A 27,627-nucleotide genomic window follows, 5' to 3' on the forward strand; every position below is an offset into this window, starting at 1 on the left:
TCCCCCACACCATTACACCACCACCACCAGCCTGCACAGTGGTAACAAGGCATGATGGATCCATGTTCTCATTCTGTTTACGCCAAATTCTGACTCTACCATCTGAATGTCTCAACAGAAATCGAGACTCATCAGACCAGGCAACATTTTTCCAGTCTTCAACTGTCCAATTTTGGTGAGCTCGTGCAAATTGTAGCCTCTTTTTCCTATTTGTAGTGGAGATGAGTGGTACCCGGTGGGGTCTTCTGCTGTTGTAGCCCATCCGCCTCAAGGCTGTGCATGTTGTGCCTTCACAAATGCTTTGCTGCATACCTCGGTTGTAACGAGTGGTTATTTCAGTCAAAGTTGCTCTTCTATCAGCTTGAATCAGTCAGGCCATTCTCCTTTGACCTCTAGCATCAACAAGGCATTTTCGCCCACAGGACTGCCGCATACTGGATGTTTTTCCCTTTTCACACCATTCTTTGTAAACCCTAGAAATGGTTGTGCATGAAAATCCCAGTAACTGAGCAGATTGTGAAATACTCAGAACGGCCCGTCTGGCACCAACAACCATGCCACGCTCAAAATTGCTTAAATCACCTTTCTTTCCCATTCTGACATTCAGTTTGGAGTTCAGGAGATTGTCTTGACCAGGACCACACCCCTAAATGCATTGAAGCAACTGCCATGTGATTGGTTGATTAGATAATTGCATTAATGAGAAATTGAACAGGTGTTCCTAATAATCCTTTAGGTGAGTGTACTAGAATATGTGACCCTGACCACAAGACCAGTCACATGGGTCAATTTTCTAAAATTGAGATGTATACATCATCTGAAAGCTGAATTAATAAGCTTTCCATTGATGTATGGTTTGTTAGGACAGGACAATATTTGTCCGAGAGACAACTATTTGAAAATCTGGAATCTGATGGTGCAAAAATACTGAAACATTGAGAAAATTGCCTTTAAAGTTGTCCACTTATGTTCACGATTGTGCTGCATTTACTCACAAAAATAAATGTTTTATATATTTATGTTAGGAAATTTACAAAATATCTTGTTACAAAATATCAATATGTGATTTGTTAGCCCAGTATGTTTTGTGACTGGCTGTGCTTTATGGAAATGTCAACCGCAAGCTCTACTCAGAAGTAAATATTATGGATGGCGTCAATTTCAAACCATTTCGGGCTTGATTCAGACCCTGACAATGTTAACGAACAAGAGGATTGTGCTGAACGGATGTCAAGCGCAGACTTTGCAAGCACGGATTTCACAGGACGTTTCAGAGTGTTTTTTTATGTTATCCACCATTTAATCATATTTGTCGGAAAACTATGGTAATACAAACAGTAATCGATCACAAAAATCATAATATTCCTAAGGGGCGGTGAAGTCTTACAAAAGCAAGAGCTTACAAAAGTAAACACTATCAATTCTGTAATGTTAGTTAGCAGGCGGGCGGAGGCAAAACTTTGCCCTTCGTTTACATCATAGCAGTCATAGCAAATACATAAAGCTTAGAATTGGACCTGTTAATAGAAAACACAACTACAAATATACTTACAAGTTTTTATCCATAAACAACAGATTGTCCAGACAAAATGGGAATGGCTGCATCTTTCAGGAGAAGCTTTTGAGCGTATAGCCTGCATTGTATTCTGTCTGTCTGCTGTTCTCCGTAAAATGTGCAGCACACAGGCAAACGTTGAGGTTATGATGTTCAGGAACAGTGTTAAAAATACATTGTTCATCTTCAAAGTTCATTAGCCTTAGGACAAACTTTTTCCGGGGTGGAAAAAACAGAGACAACACTCCTCATCTTCTTTAGCGCAGCTCAACCATGCCTCGCCAATTTTTTTTGTGTATTCCGTGGGCGGGGATTATTTAAATGAGGAACATCGTGACTTCATAAGATCCGGAAAAAGTGTGTTGTAGTCCAAACGAGCCGTTCTTGAAAAGTGGATTCTGTTAAGTAGAATATCTCCCTTTGGAGTAGACTTTGAGCTTTGTAATATTGCAGATCTTTTTTATGCTCAAACAACAACATTACACACTAACTTAAGTTGAAAAATAGCTGTAAAAGTATTATTTAAATATAAACTATACTACTGAGAAATGTTGCAAGTGGGTAAATATGTTAAGGTTGTTGATTTTATTTTGTCTCTAGATATAAGCAAAGTGATATTAATGAAATTAAAATAAATATTACAGTGGAAATGTCAATTTCATGGACTTCAAAGTGAAACCTGAAATGGACATATTTTGTCTGTAGTGTTTAAAGGCCTCATTGTCTAAAATGGTCCATGGAATGTTTTGCCTTGATTACTATGATATTTGATGTCCCAAAATCAACATTCAAATTTGAAAAGAAAGTTTTTACTGATGAAATTATGTCTAATTTTTGGCCAAAAATAAATGATGGGAGGAAAATTGCAACGGCATGATGTGAACCAAACTGCCAGTAGGGGGCACTGTCACACCACATAAACAAGTTCCTCTCTTTACCTTCTTATCATCATATGTAAAGCCTTAGTCATATTTCATTCAGTATGTTTCAGGTTGTTATAATTATAAACACCCTGAACTGTGGTGGTGCAATAATAGTTGGTGAATAGGTGCAATAATAGCCTACCTATTTGTAATTATAGATAATAGCATATAATTAGCACAATGTTTGCAGAGCTTGGCAAGACACACTGAACTGTATTTAGATGAGGTTTTACGGCACTGTATAAACCACACCATCTTAACAGAGTATCATCTGCATTATGAGCTCTGTCTCAACCTCATCTTATAATTACTGTCCCAAAACTGGCTCACACACACACACACACACACACACACACACACACACACACACACACACACGCACACACACGCACACACACACACACACACACACAAACACAGTGCATCCTGGTGGAAAAGCAGAAGTGACCTGTCATGCAGAGAGGTCAGATGATGGATGACGTGTGGGTGGTTCTATCGCTTGGGAAAAAGACCCAGGGGCTGACTGTGGCCTGTGCAAGGGCCAACAATAACATCCTTAAATAAAACAGCATGAAAAGAGTCCCCATATCCCATAGTCAGTCCAGTGCAGGACTAAGCAATGATGGAGCAAGAGCTGTAAAATTAGAGCAAATGCCACAAACAATGAACATTGTTTTGTAATGGCATTGTAAAAGGGGAAAAACCCAACTATGCTGAGTTTCTGCAGATTGGAAACATGTGTGGTGAATAAAATAAATAAATAGAAATGTTAGATTTCCCACTCCCACTCTGAAATGATGTGCTGACCACATTTTCATGGGAAACGCTACAGCATAAACTGTGGAAATTAACTAGTGATCATTGTCCCAAGGTTTTATTTTATTAAAGGCAGTTTTCACTGGATTATTGAGCCTGCAACATAATTATCTACAGCATTTTGTTTAACAATTGTAACAGGAGTGATAGAACGTTGGAATGCTGCATGTCAATATTCTTGCATAACATGTCTTTTAAGGGGTGTTAATCACTGTAATCAACATATTTATTTGTGTCACTCCTGAGTATTACAGTAAACTCATTATTGTAAATCACCTATCTCTTACACATACAGCATGATACAAAGTCCTGGCATAGAAAGAGTTAAAATTCACTCAGTGCTTTAGTCCAATTCCCAACATGTTCCTGTCATTTTTGTGCCCATGACACATTGTGTTCTGAAGCAGAAAGCATCTGCTCTTTTATGGGCAAATTCAATTAGTACTTAAACTGAATAAAAAAAGAGAAGTCAACATCTGGAGCCGTTACATGTTAATGTAATAAACTGGAAAAAAGGTAAGACAGGGGAGTATTGCGGTGTAAAATGTTCAAGGACGTTGGGCTCAGCGATACGTCTTTGCATGCCAAAAGTTTATTCAGCTGTAAAGAAAGGGTTAAATGGGAGATGTCATGTTTATAGAGACCCCAGAGAAGAAAGACAACCTAAAAAAATACTATTATTAAGAAAACTGGTGTATGGGGTTTGGATGTGAAATCACTTTCATTCTCACACCCCCAGACACCCCCATTCACTAAAAAAAGAAAACCCAACAGACTGTGGTATTGTTGGCGTGAGGAAAAGGAAAGATTTCATAGTAGAAAAACTAAGGGGAATTGAGATAAGGCAAGCAAACAAGACCCAGCTGTGGAAAGGTACCGTTGGCAAGGCTCCAGAGATTCATCTACACCCACAACCATTAGTTAATTAGTCCATAAGGTGATATTACACCTATCCAACAATGAATGCATAATCTCTATCATCCTTGAGCATTAAACAAATGAATCGCAGAACAAAAGGGAAACGTACCACAAATAAGAACTCCATCATGTTATAAAGATTTTGTGCAATGCTTTGTGGCAAACACTGAGTACAGAGTTAAAAACACACGGGAAAAGTGTGAATGATGTCACTCGAATCTTGTTGGTTTCACATAAACGGCAGGGTTTTATTGAGCCAAAGAAATAAAGATAGTCAGTTGCAGTTAGGAAATACGGGTTCACTGAGCTAGGTTTACTGGAGACGCTGTGCCAGGCTACAATTAGACATGTTCTCTACACGGAAAATATTTAAAAGCGAGTGCGAAGAACATGGGGGGGCTTTATTCATGAATAGTTTATGTTTATTTAGTATGAATTCGCATATAAAAAGTGTTGTTGGAAGGCTTTGTTAATTCTGAATACCGTATCCACTTTCCTCAATGTTGGCACCGTAAATTAGGCCTTCAATTTGTAATGCAGCTGCTAATAAGTATATAAAACAGAACTCGGAGTAATTCTCTGCATTGACCTCTCTGCTTCTGATAAAATTGCTATAATATACACATCCACATGTCCTACATCTATGTATTTTTCTAAGAAGACCACACTTTAGCAGTGGACTGCACTTGCAAAGGTGTCAGAAACAGTGTGAGAAATAGCATTCCACCTTCATCATCACGAATAAGCAAATTTGATGTCAAGTTTGAAGTCAAGACTCCATGATGGATGCTCAGTCTAGCACCACCTTAATAATGGTGACTTGATCGGTTCAAGGTTCAAAGAGTTAGCTTAGGCCACATTGAATTTGATCATCCCTCGCCAACTTTTTTTTTCTCCCGTTATCAGCACATCCCTTCATTGGTCTTCATTTCCCTCTGCAAACTTATGAAAATGCTCCGAGATGATTAACACAGACTTAATGACCTGCAAAAACAACAGTGGCTCGTGAGTTTCTTCAATTTGCCGTTGCCCACCTCCCTCCCCCATATAAGGGAACAATATACCCCTGCCTTGCTCTCATAAGGATTCATTACCCTGCTCTGAGATTTCCAGGCCAGGCGAGGGAAGCGTTATTTCCCCTGTGTTGGCTCTCACATTGGCAGGGCCATTACTCTTAACACTCCTGCAAAGGGGCTAATGGGGCAGCTTTACTGACAGAGAAGAGGAAGGGGAGGAAGAGAGGGAGGGGGTGGGTGGGTGGGTGAGAAAGGGCTAAGATGATATGGTAATCAGAGAGGGAAGGGATTTGGGAATTCCGAGTGCATGGAAGAAGTGGGAATGAGAAGTAAAAAATTTAATTTGTTGAACTTGGGCCAAAATTACAAAGCTTGAAAAATGAGATAATGAGGCAAACTATCGCTCCATTTATGCCCGTGATTAAAAAAAAAAAAAACATTAATTCAGTTTAATGTAGTTCTGTAATGTGGATACTCGTTTACTCTTTGTAAATGACAATGTTGAAGGTGCTAAAAGGTGAATGGGAAAGTAGCAAATGATTACATTCAAACATGTAATACTGTTCCCATTGTAAGTAGACCATCTCAGTTCCAGAACGAGGAGACATTAAGGTTGTTTTAACCATGCTACAGTGAGCAGCCCCTGCCAATATCCAAGATCTACTACTATTACAGGTCTAACAGAGTGCAGGGCAATTACAGGGGCAATTAAACTCGAACTTGGAGATATAGATTGGTGGGGACCCCCAAACACTGCAAGCATCCAAGGCATCAAAAGAGAATAAATGCTGGGGTCAAAAGTCTGCCTAGGCAAGGTCAAACACTTAAAACCAAAAAATGGAAAGACAAACACTGCAGAAATGCAATAATATAAATTAACCCCAAAAGATAAACAGTTCCAATATGTGATGCAGAAATAATTCACTGTTCTTGCCACATAAAAACAGCTCTTTGAGAAACTGAAAGATGTTAGGATCAGATAGATAGTTTATTTAGTTTATGGCATATCTCATTTGCTTGATTGCTTGTATCATCACTAAATGTAATGCTAAATGCAAATAAAGCATTAAGATATTATTACCAAGATTTTCTATAATGCTGCTTTGAAACAATGTGTATTGTGAATTGAAAATCAATAAGTTGGTTTTATTTGGTACAAGTAAGTGAATAAAGTTAATAGAATGATAGATAGACTTATTTATTTTGACATTAGACAGGGGTGTAAACCTTTTCCAAATTCACTTAATCATATAAACCTTCAGAGAATAACTGAAAGCCAATTAAACCCAAATAAATAGTATCTGTATATATACATATATACATATGTGTTTGAAGGCATAGATACAGTCAGCGTTGGGAAAAGTTACTTTTAAAAGTAATGCATTACAATATTATGTTGCTACAAGTTACATTTTATGGAAAGTAGTGTGTTACATTTATTTACAATAAAACTGGAATGTCTTAAAGGTTAAGTCTATTTGGATCAATGTAAAATAAGGCCGAACAATTCAGTATGACACTGAAACTTCTTTTCATGTACTAAAGTGATGTATTGTTATGAGCTCACAAAAACTGTAGAAATTTTGATTTCAATCTTAGATCATCCTTCCAGAGTCTTCTGTCATTTTAATGTAAAATCTGTGTCTGGGAAAAAAGGCAAGGCACTAATATTATTTAAGTCCTCTGGTTCCTTGGTGCATAATGTCACAGTCTCCCACAATGCATTGCTTAGTACGGTGCCCTTGACTTCCCCCAGTCCACAGTCTCAGCCAATCAGCCGCCTCCTCCAGGGACCAAACCTCATTAACTGCTTACAGAAAGATATTCTCTATTTAATTGCTCCTCTTAATAGACCCGAGTAGCATGGAGGAGTGACAGCTGTATACATACATGCACACACACTCACAAAAACGCCACACATCTATGTACAAATTCTTCAAGAGATAATAATTAATATAACTTAAATGCATCGTAAAAGAGAAGAAAGTGTGAAGAATCTCGATCCAGAGTGGTTTTGACTACTTAAGTCTTCAAACAACTAGTCCTCCACAAACCATAATCCTAAATTCACAGGCCCCATTTGGCAGTCATTCCGTTAATCCCATCCCGTCTGATTTGCAGGAAAAGATACAGGGGAGATGTGGGAAATAAGTTACAGCTCTCATTCCACCTGCCTTTGGGACGACAGCTTACAGAAGGCTGACATTTGGGAAACTGGGCTGTAATTGCTTTTTGTGTATTAAAGAGGAGTGTCATGGCCAAAGACAGAGAGAGCTCGCCTGTATTCCACAAGAGACCCCATCCCATGAATGCATTCATCCTATGCCTTTCGTTAAGAAGATCCTTGCACATTTCCCATTTTCCAAACAAAAGAGGAATTAAGGGCCTATTGGCGAGGTGGTAAACAGGGGGAGTCTTTGTGGAGGCACACATGGGACAGGAGAGCTGCATTGTCTCTATGCACTCATTGTTTGTCTGTAGTCACAATGAAGCTGTGAGTCAGTCTGGCAGTCAAAGCCAAGGTCAGACCTGAGGAGAGGCAGGGCTCTAGGGGCGCAGCGATGTTAAACGCCCTCGTTTTAAACACACTGTACTGCCTCTCTCAAGCACAGATGGGGAGAGTGGAGAAACGTAAACTGTCCCAGGTGGAAGGTAAAAAGCTATGCAATTATGTACTGTATGTCACATGACAACATATCATGATCCTGTGGTGTATGTAAAGGTACACGCAGAGGTCCAGGCCTTTGTGTCTGCAAATAAATTTTCACTCATTTACAATGACACACATTTGCTGGCTGATTCATGTTTACGCGCTTGACTTCTGGCACCGACATATTTAATGCGGAATGCAATATGCATTTTTAAAAGACATTTTTTGAGAGTCTTGAAATATAGTATTTCCTATACACTGCAGAAATAATTATGTATATTTTCTTTAGGTATTTTGCATTGTTTTTCAGAATGTCTTCTTACTCCGTTGCATATTTCTTGTTTAAAGCACACATCTAATTAAGTGAGGTTTATGCATAAAACAAGAAAAAAAAAATGTTGATATTTGGTCAATTAAACATATATGTGACCCTGGATCACAAAACCAGTCACAAGTCGCACGGGTATATTTGTGGCAATAGCCAACAATACATTGTATGGGTCAAAATTATCGATTTTTCTTTTATGCCAAAAATCATTAGGATATTAAGTAAAGATTATGTTCCATAAAGATATTTTGTAAATTTCCTACCGTAAATATATAAAACATTTATTTTTGTAGGTGAATGCAGAACAATCACAAACATAAATGGACAACTTTAAAGGAGATTTTCTCAATGTTTTGATTTTTTGCACCCTCAGATTCCAGATTTTCAAATAGTTGTATATCTCGGCTAAATATTGTCCTATCCTAACAAACCATACATCAATTTATTCAGCTTTCAGGTGATGTATAAATCTCAATTTCAAAAAATTGACCCAATTGACTGGTTTTGTGGTCCAGGGTCACATATGTATATAAAGGGTGACATCTGTGGTGTATTACTTTTTTCTGGTAAACTTTTTCCAATATTTTCTTTATCAAACCATGCAAGCATTCTCCTCATGTCCCAGCTTGATCATATCACATCTATTATAATACGCATCAATATAAGAGCATTAGAATGTTATCGTATAACTCCAGACTTCACTTTATATCAGTAGTCTCTGAGCTGTGGAAAACAATTGGCTTCCATTTACTTCTCATTAGACAAGGGAATGGATTTGTTTGTTAGGTTTTCTGCTCTCTGAATGACTTTAATTGTCTTCAACTTGTCTATTTGTTTACTTCTATACCTCCACTCTTTCTGCTAACAGTAAGATGGAGAAAAAGCCTCAAACACTAATAAAGAAACAGATGAAGGCATGCATGCTGACTGTGACTGATGATGGTGTTCTTCAGGCCTATATGAGGCTGATTTAACATATAGAAGCAACTAAGGCTATTGGACTTGAAGAATCCTAAATTATCAGCAAAGACAAAACCTCAGACCAAAGGTTTTGCAGACTATTTGGTTTTCAATGATCAGAGCAATCTGCTCTCTGAATTAAACAAATATGATTTCAATTAGGAAGAGGTGAATTAATAGGGACATAATGAAATGTAAGGACAGAAGAAATTAACCTCATATTTAATCATTGTCACAAAAAAAAACAGAAAATGACAAAACTCTGTCCCATGACTCTGCACAGACTGGAAAGATGCTTGTGACAGGTTGCAGTAATCTTGGGAGATTATCTGGCATAGGGGTAATTAGTACAAAAACCATCGCAAACAATTATGTGAACACATTCCGCATCAACAACCAGTCATGTTGTGAGCATGGGAAATTTAATCAATTCATCTTTATTCTAGGGATTTTTAACACTTAGCAATTGAAAAGACCTCTGAGAGACGTCTACGCCTGAATGACCACTGAGCGTGAATATTTATGATAGGACTGGATTATCTTTTTATTGTTTTAGGAAGCCCTAAAGACTATATACATTGTACATAAGCATTTTTTTCTTTTCATTTTGGATTGTTGGAAAAAACAAAGGCTTCTGAGGAAACCGCACATACTGACATATACATTACAATTCAAAAAGAAATTAATATTCAGCAAGCATACATTCAATTGTTTAAAGTGAAAATAACGACTTTTACATTGTTACAAAAAAGATTTCTTTAAATTAATAGCATTTTCTATTCATCAAAGAATCTTGAACAAAATCACTGTTTCTACAAAAATATTAAGCAGCAAAACTGATTTCAACATTGTAATAAGAAATGTTTCTTGAGCACCAAATCATCATATTAGAATGATTTCTGAAGGATCATGTGTTACTGAAGACTGGAGTATTGATCCCTTTGCCATAACAAGAATAAATGACATTTAAAAATATATATTCAAATAAAACAGTTCTTTTGCAATAATATTTCACAATATTACTGTTTTTACTGTATTTTGGATCAAATAAATGCAGCCTTGGTGCACATAAAAGATATTTCTTTCAAAAACATTACTGACCCCTAACTTTGGAATGATAGTGTGTAGTCTATAATATACTTGCATGCTGACTGGCTCAATACACTTTTCTACCATCAAAGTTTCCTATTTCTTCCTGCAAAATTATTCTGAAGATTTTCTGATGAGAACATCAGATGTACTCAAATAACTGATATGGACATCAAAGATCAGTCAACATCCATTGTTAATTGTGTCAAGCCTTTGTTGTGGCATTAATGGAGAGATTGAGAACGTGAGGAAGAGGTGGTGACCTGCCATGCATGCATGTCTGAAAGCACGTTGAATACAGCCCCACAAGCTGCTCCATATCTATTTACATAATTTACCCACTGCACCCATATGCTAGCAGGACAAACGCCATTGTTCCTGTGAGGGCCGTCTGAACACTCCTTCTGTGTTCCAGTCTTTGGAGAACACACAGGGAGAGGCTGCCGGGTCATGATTAGCTATTCTGCTACTCCTCCCAAACAGCAGCCCAGCTAATGCTGTTTTTGTCCATCTGTATTACCAAGGAGGAACTGGCCCCTAAATGCCACTGATAAGTATACAAGTGCAAAATCGGATCAGCAACTCTCTCTCTCTCTCTCTCTCACACACACACACACACACACACACACACACACACACACACACACACACACCCATGCACACACACTCTCTTTCGTTTTCTCCTTATGTCCTCAACGGGACTCGAGGCCTCTAAACAAGTGTCGTCCTCGGTGGCAGTTGGTGGCAAAGGGCTCAGTGGTTGTCACCGCTCAAAGAAGGTTGACTGGGACGGGCTCCAGCCCCCGAGAAGGAATACATTCCCTCTGTTTTACAAAGCAGCACAGATTAGCCCCATTGAAGAGGGAACACAACTATAGAAAGACCAAAGTATAGATGGCTTAAATAAGTGAGGGTAATGTATATGATTAAATAAGAATTTGAAAGGCCCACACAAACTCAAATGTCCAAAACTGGACAATATGCAAAGCACTATATAGTTATCACACCGAAGTATTTTTTTTCTTTAGTCTTATGTAAATGTTATTTTTCCCCTATACAAAACTGAACTAATTCTTAGAACATGCACACTAAAAAACAAACAAACAAACAAACAATAAATAAATTGGAGGGGTTTTTGAAAGATGTTGAACAGTTAGCATTATTTATTTGTTTGTTTGTTTGTTTATTTGTAAACAATTACTTATAATGTTTATAATAAATGTGGGTCACACAAAAAGATAAAAAATGCTGAAAAGTGAGTTGATAGTCACATTTATACAAAATAAACTTATATATAAAATCCAAAATTAATCTAATTGTACTATAAAAAAATATTATATTACTTCATAAATTAAACATTTTAAAGTAAACAAACTATTCTTAAATGAATAAATAAATAAATGTTGAGCAGAGAGCATTATTTATTTATTTATTTATTTATAAATAATTACTTATAATATTTATAATAAATGTATCATGTCATCCAAAAAGATAAAAGATGCTGAAAAGTTAACATTGTTTATTTATTTATTAATAAATAATATTTGAAAATAATTTAATTCATTATAAATAAATAAATAAATAAATAATGCTTACTGTCCACTATCTTTTCTTTTTCTTTGACCCTTGGATGACATGATCACATCAAGCCAAAAGAGGGCAGCATAGAGCCACTGGGAAACGTCATCGCCTGATCAGACTGTGTTTCTTAAATTGAGCGCTTGAATACAATTGTGGTAGTTCATCAATGGATTTTACTACACGCTGAGGTGAATTATGAGTGTGTCGGACACTTGACAGCCTACTGCAACAGAACTGTGCATGTTAATTGCTAATAGCCTACTCAATGTCACGAATAATCAAAATAAACAAATATAAATATATAAAGAATCAAATATATAATATAATGAAACAATGTCAATAAATGTCCTAACACGTTACAACATATTCTGCCAACGATGGTGTAAAATGATGTTTCAGGTCAAATCAAACAAAAAACTAAAACAAAAAACAAAACTAAAACACTTTTTTTTAATGTGATAGCCTAGCACAATGGAAATCATTTCAGATTACTTTTAAGAAGAGTAGATCAGCCTTTGCAATGCAGCATGTTGCTTTTTTATAGTCTACATTTAGCCTACACAACATCCAAAATATATTATGCACTTTTTTTGAGTTTAATATTATTGTCACATAACAGCCAATAAAATATTTTGTATATATAAGTGTATTGGCAATAAACAATATTCCTAGCATTGCATTTCCATTATTTTCCACTAAACTAAGTGAAGTTGAGAGCTTATTACAAACAAACACTGAAATAAACCAAAACAAACGATCTGTATCATCTGAGAAAAGTATTTATTTGTTACCGCAATAATGTGAATTATAGGTCTAAAATATGTTGTTATTCAAATGGAGAAATAAATCTACTCCTGATGTTTTGTTCAGCGCTTTAATAAAAACAGGGAAATATTTGGTGCAGAGACAAAGAATCCCATGTCAGCATCTTAGCCTATGGCACGTCTGGATGAGGGCATGATGGGGCAGGGGCTCCTGCAGATGACAGATCAGTCGAGATGGAAACATTATTCTGGAGACATTTATGGACCGTGTGTGGCAGTCGGCATTGTTTATGTTCTCCCTCTGTAGCGAACAGAGAAGTCATATTTGACTTGCGTGCAGCACAACATCATACAATTTTAATGACTCTTAAGTATCACATTTTCCTCCCCATTCTTTTCGAAACGAAACGGCTTTATATGCATCAGCGACACTTGTTGGTTTGTGGTGACATTTTTATAATTCCAGCCAGGGTTCTGCTATTTATTTACGTGCACTGGACCTTTTTAGTTGAAGAATGGCGCAATCATGCCACGGCATAATCGCTGGCATTTCAGAACGCTGACAGATTTTAAGTGCCCATGCGCCACCAGAGCTCCATGTAGTGCAAATTGTGGTTTGTTTGTTTGTTGTCGGTAGTTGTAGGTCGGTAGGTTCAGTTAAAATGTTCTTCAAGATTATGCCACAATATCTGTTCTCAGCCTCACATGACCTCCTAATGCCACATAATGTCACAAATATTGTGTTTGAATAAATACCGCATGCACTGTACAGATATAGGCCTATTCAAATTTCATATTCATGATTTGTTACAATTTTTTTTTTCTTTATTTGTCAAACCAACTTAGATAATTCATGCATGGTTCAGATTACATAACATTTTGAGTATCTGTTGATTAGTTGATCTCCTTCATTGTATTAACTTTAAAAAAGTATTTCAATGAATTCAAAATTTTAAGGCAACCAGGTTACTTTTTTAAAGTTAAACCAACAATAATTTGTTACTGTATAGTTGATCTTATCTTTTATATTCATATCTTGAAGATAGTCTTTTTAAAAACACAAGCATATGTATCATATGTCATATGGCTAACAAGGTCAACAGGTTCAGGTGCTGTGCTACAAGCACAGGTAATGGCTGGACTCAGCACAGTTATGGATGTTTTTCAGTTGAGTCAGTCAGCAATGGATAAGGATGGGACAAATGCCCCTTCAAAAATAGCAGGGGGCAGCTGGTGTGTACAGTCTTTCAGCAGACCCCTCCTGGGCCAGGACATAGGGGCTAGTACATTAACTCTGGTCCTGCACGGCCTCTCCTCAACACTTTTGGGCCAACACTTTAAAGGTTAATGTGGACCCCAAGGTTTCACCCAGTCGTCTCCCATTACGGCCCTGCAACAGTATGGGTTACAAAATCGCTCCCAGTTGACAAGGAGGAGTGCTTGTGTACCCTCAGTGAGACATGGAAATCATTTACGCCCATTAGCTCCCTGCCCCAACATGCTGTAGCGAGCCAGAACAGCGCTCATAATGTATTAATGCTTACTAATTCATTTGATATGCCCTTACAAGTCTGTCCCTGAAGCCCACCTGCATTTACTTGTGTGGTAACAATGCATATAAGCATGTTGTGTGGTTTAAAGAATCAAAATGGTTTTGAAGAGACGATGCATGTCAGAATAAGTTTCACAGTAAAATTAACATTTAACATTTATTAATAATCACGTATATATATATATATATATATATATATATATATATACGTGATTATTAATAAATGTTATATATATAGGCTACTATATATATAGTGATTACACATAATCACTATATTATATAATAATCATTTAATTTTATAAAAATTTTATTTAAATGGTTTTGAAGTCTATATAGTACAGCAAAATGCTATGATGCATCTATATGCAAATTAAATAAATATTTACAATCAGTACATATTTGTATTCAAATTAATTACCTTTTTTTAAATATTATAATAATTTATAAAACAATAATATTCAGATCTGGTGACAGTGCAGGCCATGGGAGATGTTCAACTTCACTTTCATGTTCATCAAACCACTCTGTCACCAGTCTTGCTGTGTGCACTGGTGCATTATCGTCCTGATACACGGCACCACCTTCAGGGTACAATGTTTGAACCATTAGGTGCACATGGTCCTCCACATTGGTTTGGTTTTCCTTGGCAGTGATGCGATCATCTAGCAAAAGTAGTGGGCCTAGGGAATGCCATGATATTGCAGCCCAAACCATCACCGATCCACCCCTGTGCTTCACTCTGGGTAGCAACAGTTGGGGTGGTAAGTTTCTTTGGGGCTTCTCCATACCGTAACTCCCACGGATGTGGGAAAGACATTGAAGGTGGACTCATATTTTAATTCCTTCCTTTTAACATTGTTCAAGATTTCCTCAGCTGGCACCATTGAAATCAACTTTTGGCATTTACACGAGTGACCAAAGCTTTGGCTATAGCAGCCTGATCATGAAGACTGACTCCGTAGAGCTCCCGGCGAGTCAAGGTGCACATTTAGTTCTGCAGTGATTTGGGCAGCTGGATACAATCTGGGTATACAATTTGGATACAATCTGGGTTAGATATCCCTTTCAGACAGCTTCCTCTTGTGTCGACAGTTACTCTTGTTGGATGTGGTTCGTCCTATGCGGTGGTGTGCTGACATTACCCTGGATATAGTGGCTATCGATACACCACAAAGATTGCTGTCCTGGTCACAGATGAGACAGCAAGATGTGCACCAACAATTTGTCCTCTTTCGAACTCGAGACGGATATGTCTCCCAGTATGTTGTGTGAATTGCAATATTTTATGTACAGCTGTGCTATTGCTCTGTTAATTCAACCTTCACACTCTGCTCTTTCCAATGGAATGTAAAATCAGGGAAGATTGTCCACCGGGACGTGCATATATAGGCCTGAAACTTCCAACGTTATTGGCCAGTGTTTCAGTTTCATTGTCCAACCCCTGTATATGCAGGCAGCCCTAACACCCCTATCAGGCTAATTGAGACGTATTTGCTCAACAGTTGTGTGTTCTCATGCTGCCAGCAGATGTCCCTTGGTACAGGGTTTCGCCATGTTTGACAGGCTGGCTATTCGCCTGTCAGTCAGAGCAGGATTTAGCTTTGCTCCCCCTTCATTTGTGCCCTCACGGTGAGCCAGCTATCAAGAACCGCTCTTTTTAAAACTTTGTTTGGAGTAGTGAGGCCACATGTGTCTCTGCGCCACTGACAAACTATGTGCAAGTGGTGACTGAGCTATCATGACAAAGACATTACCCAAAAGCCCCCATACTTTATATCCGACAGCCAATGTCATCATGACGTGTTTCAAAGCAGCTGTCTCTCTTATAGCACTGCAATGACTATAGGGTAAAAAAAGTGGGAAGAGAAAAAACATGCAGAACATGGCACTCTGGGATTGGATTTAATCCATTATCATGAGTTTCCATTTGTAATATTGGCAATCACTCTAGCATATTTGACTCAGATCATGCAATGTTTTATTTACTCAGTGAAGCCTGTTTTACTTTTTTTTTGTTTACCTTGCATTGGTGCTTGGCGAGCGTTAATTTTTTACTGTGATTTCAACATACAAAAAAAAAAAAAAAAAAACTAAATAACATATATAGCATATATAGCAATAACAGATTTGTCTCTTTCTCTCTGTTTCGTTCTTGTGCCAATGTTTACTCTTTGACACTGGAAAAAAAACCAATGTCATAAGGTTCTTATTTCTGGTATGATTCTTGAAGTTAAACATGGAACACTTGTTTATTGGAGAACTTAAACTTTATTTTAAACCAACATATTTTGGTTCACGGCCATGAAGAATTTCATTGTAAATGACAACAAGCTCAGCCTTCATTCAAGTTCACCAATTAACAAATGTTGCTAGTTTTAGGGTTGTGCGCCATACAGGATTGAATTTGAATTCTCAAGGCATTCTCAATTCAATTCTGAATGGCACACAACACTAACATTTGAAACATTTGTTGACTGGTGAACACGATTTGAATTGAGGTAGCAGAAATGAGAATTGCAATTCTCTAAGGAAGTAAAATAAAAATAAACAGAGATTCAAAGAAATTCATAACTGGAAAAGCAAAGTTTATCAAGATCTTGGATGGATGGATGAATAGTTTGAACGGCCACCTATATATCCATTTCTATTTAGTTTATTCATTGATCATTTTTTTAAACCAGAATGCATTACCTGTCATGATTTTTTTTTTATTGCAAGATAGAAAATTCCTCTTTCTGTCATTCACATACAACTCCCCGTGGGGTGTGCCCAATTCAATTCAAAATCACACGCATTCTTCTGAATTTCACACAACCCTGGTTTACCTCATCTACTTCTGGTTTGCTACTTGCATGCGCATTTGACAAAATCGCAAGAGAATAACATTCCAAGCTTCTGGTATGAATCTCTCAATATATGTTTGTCTCTGTTGGCAGAGAGTCGGGGTCATGTGGGCATTTATGTAACTCTACCTGACATTGCCGATACAGTGATGTATTGTTAAGGTGAGGCCTACACTAGAATGTGTTGACAGGGCCAGTAGTGGATTTTACAACATCTCAGGCAAGAGCTTCCTGTAAAAACAAAGCTCTTAAGCAGCCAATTTATGGTTCCTTCGCAATCTGGAGTAATGCCTATTTCTCTTGTTACCGTGGCAGTGAGCCTCTGGCATACGCTGCGTTGTGTTTGAATGGTAGAAACATACATGACTTCATTGTGCGGTGATACAGTGAGCTGCCCGTGGCAGAACAGCAACGGAACGAGAGCAGAGGAAGATCTCAATTCCGTCCTATGGCATGAATAATGCTGCTGAATGGAGGAGCCAGATGTTTATTTAATGGAGGACCTCGCAAAACCCACCAGAGTGCTTCTATTATTCTAAAGCCCTTAACCCGGGGCCCTTCAATACGGTTTAAACAGTTTAAACATTCATCAAACTGCAATCAGCATTCTGAAGAGGCAGATGAAACACCGACGGACAAAATTAGACGCAATGTCTTTCATTAAAACACTGGATGTATTCTGTAAAACAAAGTGGATGTATGATGAACTGAAACGAATACAAAGCGAGAAAATGCCCCAGTTGAATTCCTTCCATTAAAGTCAAATCTGTCTTTTGCTCCCCTTCTCTGTTTTTCTCTCGCCCCTCCCCCTTTCTTTGTTTCCACTAACTCTTTGTTTCCAAATCTCTCATTCCCCGTGTTTGATTTGCAGCTACTATGGCCGCGATTGCTGTAAATTGGGACTTTTTTGGAAAACAAAGCAGTTTAAATGACCTGACAAAGTTCATTCAGGTGCCTCCATGTCATTCACTCCCATTCGATAACATCAGCCCGCTTCTCATTCATGTGGGACGTTCACACTGTGTTTTCATTGGCCGGGCATCCGGCCAGTGCCAGTGGAGTTATGGACAGGTGTCGCAAGCAACTTCTGTCTCTCCTGCCTTTCCTGTTTTTCCCATGAGGACAGCTGGATTCTGCAGACTAGACACTGAACAGAGGTTAACTGCAGTGACCTTAGAGGGCACAACAACCTGCATCTTACAGAGTTGGACCTCAGGGACCTGTGGGAGTTTTATGTGCATCTGGTATTGAAGTCGTCGGGCCGTGTGACTGGAGTGATGCAGACTATTAGATGGAACTGATCACAATATGCTTAAGGCACAATTGTAAACACATTAAACTCATTTTGAACTTTAGTCAGTTAGTAACTGGTCTGTGTGTAATAGTTCAACAAAGTAAAGAAAATGGGAAAATGTCACATCTTGCTTGTTTATTCCTTGTCTGTGAGCATATAGCACACATTGGTTTATTCAATGTACACACACTCACACACACACACGTATGCATAAAAATCGACATATTTTTATCTAAACGAGTGCATACCATATTCACTCTCACATCATACCCATAAAACAAAATCTATCTATCTATCTATCTATCTATCTATCTATCTATCTATCTATCTATCTATCTATCTATCTATCTATCTATCTATCTATCTATCTATCTATCTATCTATCTATCTATCTATCTATCTATCTATCTATCTATCTATCTATCTATCTATCTATCTATCTATCTATCTATCTATCTATCTATCTATCTATCTATCTATCTATGAAGATCTCAGATGCAAAAGCCTCTAAGTGCCATCTGAACTTTTCTTCTAGAATGATCATTTTTTATAAAGCTTGTATATTTAAGTTAAGTCATTTCACTTAAATGACAATTAATAGGTAATTTGCATTGCCATTTAAGTGAAATTATTGAACTTAAATATACAAGCTTTATAAAAATGATCATTCTAGAAGAAATTTTCAGATGGCACTTAGAGGCTTTTGCATCTGAACTCTTCATATATATACAGTATATATATATATAGATTATAGTCTTTTTACATTTTTCATTTAGTTTAACACTCCTCCTCACACACACGCCACATTTCCAATAAAGTTACAAGACAGAGGGAGGAAAACGGGAAACAGATGTGAGAGAGCAAAAAAGGAATGAACATGTTAATCACATAAAGGAGGAGATAAAACAGCACTGACAAACATCACATCTTGATAAGGCATTTGTATGACTGTGTGTTGCATAAGTACAAATCAACCTTGGTCTAACACATGCTCCCCGGGTGGAGGTGATGTAGCGAGTATGTGATTGGCAATAAAGAAACGTGGTCGTGGCAGTGCATGTCTTGTTCTCCTGACAGCCAGAGCACTGTTTGCACGGCCGGGGGTGAGACTCAGATGCGTGGCCCGACTCAGACAAGCCTGCAAATGCAGAGAGAGAATCCCACCATTTTCTGATAATGATGTGCTGTATTTTCTCAGCTGTCTGTGCCTGCTCTCTAAATGGTTTTTTTTTTTTTTTTTTTTTTTGTATGACAGATAAGCGCAGTGAACTAAAAGGCTGTTTAAAGCTGTCAGGACCTGACAACCATTACCCTCTCATTTACATGTCTCTAAGCATGCTCCGTCAGGAAGACTCACAATTCCGAAGCACCTTCTTTAATAAACTACACCTTTCCCTCTTGCTCCAATTATTTGCTACTTTCTCAGCTTGGTAACAAGAGATCATGTCTATGAGGGATGAGCAAAATACAGAATTTATTAACTGAAATAGTGCCAATTCTTTAGTGGGAATTGAATATGCCCCACCTCACAGGATGTTGAACAAGTGAATTTACTGATATGTGATTCAAGACATTAAACAGTCACACAACAGAGGACTTTAATGAGAATGTATAATCTAATCTAATATAATCTAGTCTAATATAATATAATCTTATGAAACTGCACAATTATATATAGAGTATTTTAATAGTATGAGTATGAGAAATTCATTTCAACACATTTCTCATTAGGAGTTTGAGCAAAAGAGTTGGAGAGAAAGATAGATTTTAAGAAAGAAATACGTGACCTTAAATTTTTTAAAGGCCAAGACTGTTCTGCAATAATATTGACAGCTAACTTTGATCAAATATTCACTGCTGGAATCTGTAGTAATAGATCATAGTGTCTAATGAGCCAAACCTCGATAATGCATCATGCATTGACACATCTTTTGGCTGTGGATGAGGGCATCAAGATGGAGTAAATGCCTGTTCACCTCAAGGACGAACTATAGCTGTAATGTTTTAATAATCATTCAAATTCTATGAGAATAGGAAAGTCCACACCAAAAATATTACGATAATGGCACAGAGGAACGATATTGTTGGAATGACTCTCAGAATGATTTTTCTCCAGCTGATGAAAAATAAAAACACTGACAGCCAATCAGAATCTACCTGGCTTTAAAGAGCTTGAGTATTTAAAGAAGCAGATGGCATGATTGCAGCAGTAATAAACAGAGCATTATTGTGCATTGGTGTGGATACTAATATAGTTATAGTTATCGTAGTGTGAATGGGCCTTAAGTGTTTTAGTATATCTGGCTAATGTAGAGTGTCAATCCGGAATGAGTTTGGTTAATAAATTCTTAGTGCCCATCAGATTTGAACTTTAAAGCGTTAGTTCACCCAAAAATGAAAATTCTGTCAGTAATTACTCACCCTCATGTTGTTCCAACCCCGTAAGACTTTCGTTCATCTTCGGAACACAAATTAAGATATTTTTGATGAAATCTGAGAGCTGGCTCACTCTAGGTAATTGCATCTGCCAGCCCAGAAAAGTTAGTAAAGATATCGTTAAAATAGTCCAAGTGACTACAGTGGCTCAACCTTAAGTTTATCAAGCGACGAGAATACTTTTTGTGCGCAAAAATAAATAAATAACGACTTTATTCAACTATTCATTTTCTTCTGTGTGGGCCTCTGATGTGAGTTTACGTAGTGTAACAGCACAGCGCTTCTGGATTGTACGTTAGAACGTAGGCTCACTATTGGCCAGCATCAAACACATGACCAGCGTCGGCCAATAGTGAGCCTACGTTCTGACGTACAACCCAGAAGCGCTGCGCTGTTACACTACGTGCGCTATTTTAACTATTTCAACAATGTCTTTACTAACTTTTCTGGGATGGCAGATATCGATTACCTAGCAGCCTATGAAGGAGTGAGCCAGCTCTCAGATTTAATCAAAAATATCTTAATTTGTGTACCGAAGATGAGCGAAAGCCTTATGCGGTTGGAACAACATGAGGGTGAGTAATTACTGACAGAATTTTCATCTTTGGCTGAACTAACCCTTTAAGATGAAGAAGCTTATGAAAAGTTTTCTTGCCAAAGTCACCCCACTTCTGCAGCACATACAGGTCTGACATAAATAACACCTGCCCTGTCTCTGTGACGGATGATTGGATATAATCGGAAAAATATGACGGGGTGCACAAAACACCTTGACAATAGAGTATAAACAGTAGTTATATCTGGCCAGTGCACTGCAGGGCACTCTTTTGAAGAGTCATTACTGAGTTTGTTGCATAAACTTTTTGTGTTGAGATCCTTCTGCTGCTCTCACTGTAATCGACTAATATTGGATCAAATCGTGCCTCTTCTTCCTCTGTGACCTTCAGCCTCCTCATATTCTCTAACGCTGCAGCCCACCCCTCGTTGCTTGTGTTTCCATCTTGACAGGTGCGTGGTGTGAGTCGGAGGGTTGTGCCTCCTGCCTGGAGCCCTCTATCTCCTCACAGAAGCAGCTGTTTTCACACAACTGTATCATCCTCTTGGGCTCCGGTGGGACTCCATGCAGCATCGTTAATCACAGCACCTCGTGCCTTCCTGGAGCTGAACCTCTTCTGCGGCACCATCCATCATAAAAAAGCAGAGTATGTGCTTTGGATTTTCAGAAATAAATTGAGACACTACAAGAAAGAAAAAAAAAATGCAATTAAGGAAGGTGTTTGGCCTATCATTCACAGGCTAACGGTTCAAAATCCAAGTTCAGGGTTTTACTCTTCTTTGCTTTTGATCCAATCAGTCAGATGAAAATTGATAAAGAGAAAACCAAATGAAAAAATATGAAACATGTGGTTTGCATTGGAGTCTTACTGTAATGAGCAGAAGTTTTGGCCAAGGTTGAGGATTGACTGCGCCTGGTTTGGCTGGTTTTCCTGCTGCAGGAAAAAGTATGTGAGCCTTTAGATTTACCTGCATTTCTATATGAATTGGATAAAAAGGATTTCAAAAGGAATGCAAATACGGTGTAATATACGGTGGCAAAGAGAGTTGATATATGTTAAATATGTATCATATATATATGCTCTCAACGCAACCAAATTCAGAAACACGCTGCAGATACTCACAACGCACATACGATCAGGATGTTAAAGTAAACAAAAAACTCACCTTTCAGGTGATCGTCAACACCACTGATGAGTAGACATTGAACAATAAGCACGTCCCAGTGAGATTTGTCACTTTTTGGGGTCCCCTTGAAACATTTCGATTGTGGTCTGTGCACTGTGTGCAGTGTGTTTCTGCATTTGGTTGCGTTGTGAGCAATTGCAGCACATGTGTTGTCAAACTGATGAAGATGTTTTCTTAATTTACTGGTGTATTTTTTCTATTTGCATGTGTTTTCTTCAGTTGCAGCGGCTCTCTCGGCCTCTGCATAATAGGCTTTAAAAAAATCGAAGAGATTCAAAGATATTCACTGAAAACATTTGCGAGTGAAAAGTAGTAGTGTCTGATTTCATGAAAGAATAATTTGTCCAATCTTTACATTGAATCAGTTGTTTGTTTACAAAACCATTCTGAAAGATTAGTTCACAAATTTGATGTAATCTTCATCAAAGTCATTTTCATGTCTTTATTGAACACACCATGTAAAGATTCACAGTGCAAAAATATGTCAACCCTTTGATCTAATAACTGGTTGGCGCTCTTTAGGCGACAATAATCTTACCTAACGTTTCCTGTAATTGCAGGTCAGACTTGCTCATCATTCAGGAGGGTTTTCTGCACCATTTCTTTTTTACAAAACTTGATTTATTCCTGTGCTTTGGGTAACTGTCTTGTTGCATCACCCAACTTCTGTTGAGTGTCAATTGGTGGACAGATGGCCTTACATTTTCCTGCAAAATATCCTGATAAACTTGTTCTGTCGATGATAGCAAGCTGTCCAGGCCCTGAGGCAACAAGCAGCCACAAACCATCATAGCCCCTCCATCTACTGTAGTACTTTATAGTTGGGATGAGATGTTTGTGTGCTGAGCCTTTTTCTTTTATAAAACAACCTTTGCTTTCATCTATCCACAGAATACTTGAAATATAAAAAACATAAAATCCTTTACATCATACGTATTCTGCACTATGATCTATCAGTCAACTTTGCAGGACGCCCACTCCTATGGAGAGCAGCAACAATGCTGAACTTTCTCCACTTATGTATAGTTAGTCTTACCATAGACATAAAGACTCAGATATTTCTGTAACTCTTTCTTGCTTTATGCAAATCAGCAGTTCTTAATCTTAAGCAGACTGTTTGTCAACTGTTGTGATTTAGTTCAAATGCAGTTTTATGACCAATTTCAGCAGACATCCAGAAAAGCTTTGCATACTTTTTCCTGCAACTGTACAGGCACTATTATCCTAGGTCTAAACTGATATATGGGTCATTAAGATTTCTTAATGTTTTTGAAAGAAGTTTCCTATGTTCACTTATGCTGCATTTATTTAATCAAAAAAAAAAACAAAACCCAGTCCCCCACCTGGGACCATCGTTCCTACAGCTCCACCAGGCTTCCTCGTCCCTCCGGCTCTGCCTTGGTAAGCTGTCATTCTGCCGTTGCGATGGACTTACGGGCCTTCGTTTGGTCCCTCCACCTCTTTTGCTCTGTCGGACTCCACCTTCCCTCTGGCTCTACCTCAGTCCTTGGGCACACCAGCTCCGCCTCAGTCCTCCGGCACCTTGGCTTCACCTCGGCCGCTCGTTCCCGTCACAGGAGCTTCTGTGTCGCCAAGTCTCTTTGGCTCCTCGACTCTGCCTGGGTCTCCAACACCACAGGCTTCATCTCGGTCGGTCGTCCCCCTGGTTCTGCCTGTCAAGTCCACCATGGCTCCTCCGTGGGCTTACATCCTGGGATTCCTGCTGGGGGTTCCACCCGGGCTCCTCCTGTTGACTCTTCCTTGGCTTCCTTGGCCGTCCGTCTCCTCCCTGGATTCTCCCACCGTTGTCTCCACCCTGGTTCCGATGGTTGCTCAGTGGTCCAGTCCTGCACCCACCTCCTAAGCACCCACCCCCTCCTCTGTTGGACTCTTTGTATTTTTGATGATTGCAACCAATAAGTTTACAAGTGAGTGCTCGTGCACGTGTGCATGTGCTCAAACTCATGAGCGAGCACTCTGGGTACTGGCCAGACTGAGACGCAACAGGAGAAAGCATCACACAACATGCTGGAAACTCAGGTAAACTCCCACTGCAATGTTACAATAATAGGCTACTTTTATCAGCTTTTATCAGCTTGACATTGAACTAATGCTCCATGCTCGTACCATAATAAGTATGGAACCCTAGCAACCGTGCCGAATTTTGCCACTGCAAGCACCACTTCACATTTTCTTCAGGAAATGTACATTCTAGGTTTGAAGATAAAGTTTTCCATGATTCAAATGCCCTGCCGATGTTGATCCGTGTTTTTGTCCGAAGTTGATCCGATTCACGTCTGGCCTTACAAGCTTCAGCAGAATTTTTTTTATCAATATGTGGAGTTTGTGTTGGAGTTTGTGTTGTGCTGGGAGCAGTTTGTTTCTTAGTGTTATCAGACATGTCATAAGTTGCATAAGTCATAAGTCCATGTCATAAGTTGCAGTGTCATCGCTGTTGAGTGCAAAGTCAGTAGACGAGGCGAGAAGCTAGCATGCAGGTCACACCACGGGATTTCGCGGTAAATCCGACCCGGCACCTTCACATAAAAATAAGAATACTTGCTTTCCGAGGTAATAGCAAAACCCGCAAAGTGGATCATTTTAATGTAAGATTACAACCCCTTCACACACAGGCAATAAAAAAAGGATTCATTTTAGTAGAAAACTACATATAGCACCTTTAATATGGCACAAGGTTGACCTTCTTGATGTTACAGGTAATCTGTGTCTGTTTATGTTTTGGGTGGGTTTGACATGTGCTTTAGTTCAGTTTATATTAGTTCAAATACAAAACCAATCTGCACGCAGTAGTTTAGCTTGAGAGTCTGGATTGGTAGATTATTCCTTGATAGCTCATCAGAATTTGTGTGATATCTTTGCTTTGGATAAAGTTGAACTCTCTGTTCTCGTGTTTAGTATTCATGCTGGCAAATAATCCTCTGATCTTTACTGAGGAAAGACAGAGGTTGAGGATTTTGCTGTTGATAGCAAAAGAAGAGATAATGTATGCTGAGTGTATGCCTTGAAGACATGGGCAGCAGGGAAATGTGGAAATGGGTAATGAATTTCTCATTAAGTCCTGGTTAAGGTGGAGTAATGAAGGGCAGATATTGTGTAATTATCTGTCTACATTATTCTCATAGTAAAGTGTTCCAATGCATTAATTGCAAATTGACCATGATAAGGAGAGGCAAAATAAGGGCAATTTTCATGCGCCATTAATATTACGCAATATCAGCGAGAGTAAGTCATCTTAGCAGTGCATGTTAGATGAACATTAGATTCATATTTTTTTTCACAAAAAAAAATTGTTTATCACTGAGAATCTTTCTTCTGCATGTTAATTAGCAATGCCCTGTTTGTGAATGAGTTTTTGTCAATTAATGACTGATTAGTCCAGTTCACTGAATCATTATTAGGTAAACTATTCCTGTAGGTTTATGAGCAGCCTTCACCTGGCTTGCCTGGCCAAGAGGTCTTTATTTTACAAACTCTGATTAGTTGACATTTCACTTTAACCTTGAGCTCAGAGAAGGTTCTATCACTCTAAAAGAGGGAGAAAAAATAGCACAGCGAGTTGACTGAAAGTACATTGACAATATTTTTTTCAACACATGTTAACTTGTTCAACATGAACATCTTAGCCAGTTCCTACAAAACACTTTAATGGACCTTTCATACAAATGGCCACATCATTTGCTTGGACCACAAATGTGATATAATAACTCAGTCAGTTGAGATGTTAGTGAAAATGAACTCCAGCCCGTCCTAATATCAGACTTACAATTACAGGAGATTACAAGAGAATTATTTCCACATGTTCTCAATAAAAATGCTATAATCTCTCTCTCCCAGCACATTAAGGTACTTTTGTTTGGCATTCAGTAGAGAGAGAGAGAGAGAGAGAGAGAGAGAGAGAGAGAGAGAGAGAGAGAGAGAGAGAGAGAGAGAGAGAGAGAGAGAGAGAGAGAGAGAGAGAGAGAGAGAGAGAGAGAGAGAGAGAGGCAGACAGACAGAGAAAAGGAGGGTGAGGCGTATGGAGAACATACTGAGTGACAGACTAATATACCGTGTTACCATCATAATTATAGATCACAGATTTATGTAGTGTTGGAAAAATCAGTAAATATCAAATATAGTTCTACATTTAAATCACTGTTCGCAACAGAAAACTATCATTTTCAAAAAATGTAGGTACAGTGGCCCAAAAAGTATCTAAATGTTATTGCAGTAGACATATACAACAAAATGGAAAACCCATGCAACGTATTTCAAATAAATAAATATTAGTAAGTTTGTATGCTTTCAAAATATATAAGGTTTTTTACACTCATTGGTTCTTAAATGTGACATTTAAAAAAGAAAGGAAAAGTTCAGAAAAGTTATTATCTATTGCAATGAAATTCAAACATTTCACGAGTGACTTAAGTGTCCTAAATACTTTCTGGGGCCACTCACTGTAAGTCCATCTCTAAGTTTTATGTATTTGCTGTTATCTTAATACCCCATTCAGATACAATTTCTCAACAGTCTATAACAAAAACAAAGACTGTCTCCAGAGCACATCAACATCAGGACAAGCATCCTGAGGAAGAACAAAAAATAAAAACAAACACTTCCACATCCATATCAAAAGGAAGTTTAACTTATGGACTTTATAGATTTAAAGAGGTATGGAGAGAGTTATCGACAGACAAAAGGCTACACATGCAGCACACAAGAAATTGATCCTATTGGCCATTGTGTGTGCGCTGACCATGGGCAACTCTGTCCATCTGGCTGAAATACAAGACAAACTTCATAGAAGGGCCAGGAAAAACAGGTCACTCCTGATGAGAAAACAGCACTGACAAAGAGCGTTCTCATTGCGCTTCACTGCTGTTAGTATGTTGTTCCTCAATAGAGACTGCAATGCTTTGTTTCACTCGATTTCTATGTGATCAGACTGTGAGTTGAGTCTGCGAGTGGGTGTGTCAGTAATACCAGCAGCTTTCATAAAGGAAGTATATTTAAGTTAGTTCAGCAAAAGTGCATAGAAATAGGGGCCTGATTCCCCTCCGTTAGTATGCACTGTAACAGCTATATTTATTACAGAGGGAAAAATACATAACACCGGTCATATGACAAAGCAGCAAGCATTCACATGACCTTAATGGTGC

General features: G+C 38.2%; 1 protein-coding gene and 1 long non-coding RNA gene across 2 annotated transcripts in view; one reads left to right on the top strand and one right to left on the bottom strand.

Moving 5' to 3' along the window:
- The window catches only part of LOC308700578, a 248,656-nt gene that overhangs the window by 77,268 nt on the left and 143,761 nt on the right, over positions 1-27,627 (top strand). The window lies entirely within an intron of this gene.
- ebf1a (EBF transcription factor 1a) overlaps positions 21,903-27,627 on the bottom strand; it is a 153,160-nt gene continuing 147,435 nt past the window's right edge. The window contains exons 16-17 of the mRNA XM_081382237.1: positions 22,151-22,212; positions 21,903-21,963 (exon numbers count right to left, since the gene is read on the bottom strand). Coding sequence (XP_081238363.1) covers positions 21,913-21,963; positions 22,151-22,212 — 113 coding nt within the window. The 3' untranslated portion in view covers positions 21,903-21,912. The remainder of the gene's footprint in view (positions 21,964-22,150; positions 22,213-27,627) is intronic.

The sequence above is a fragment of the Scardinius erythrophthalmus genome, assembly GCF_964197995.2.
Source record: "Scardinius erythrophthalmus genome assembly, chromosome: 13".
NCBI classification, from domain to species: Eukaryota; Metazoa; Chordata; class Actinopteri; order Cypriniformes; family Leuciscidae; genus Scardinius; species Scardinius erythrophthalmus.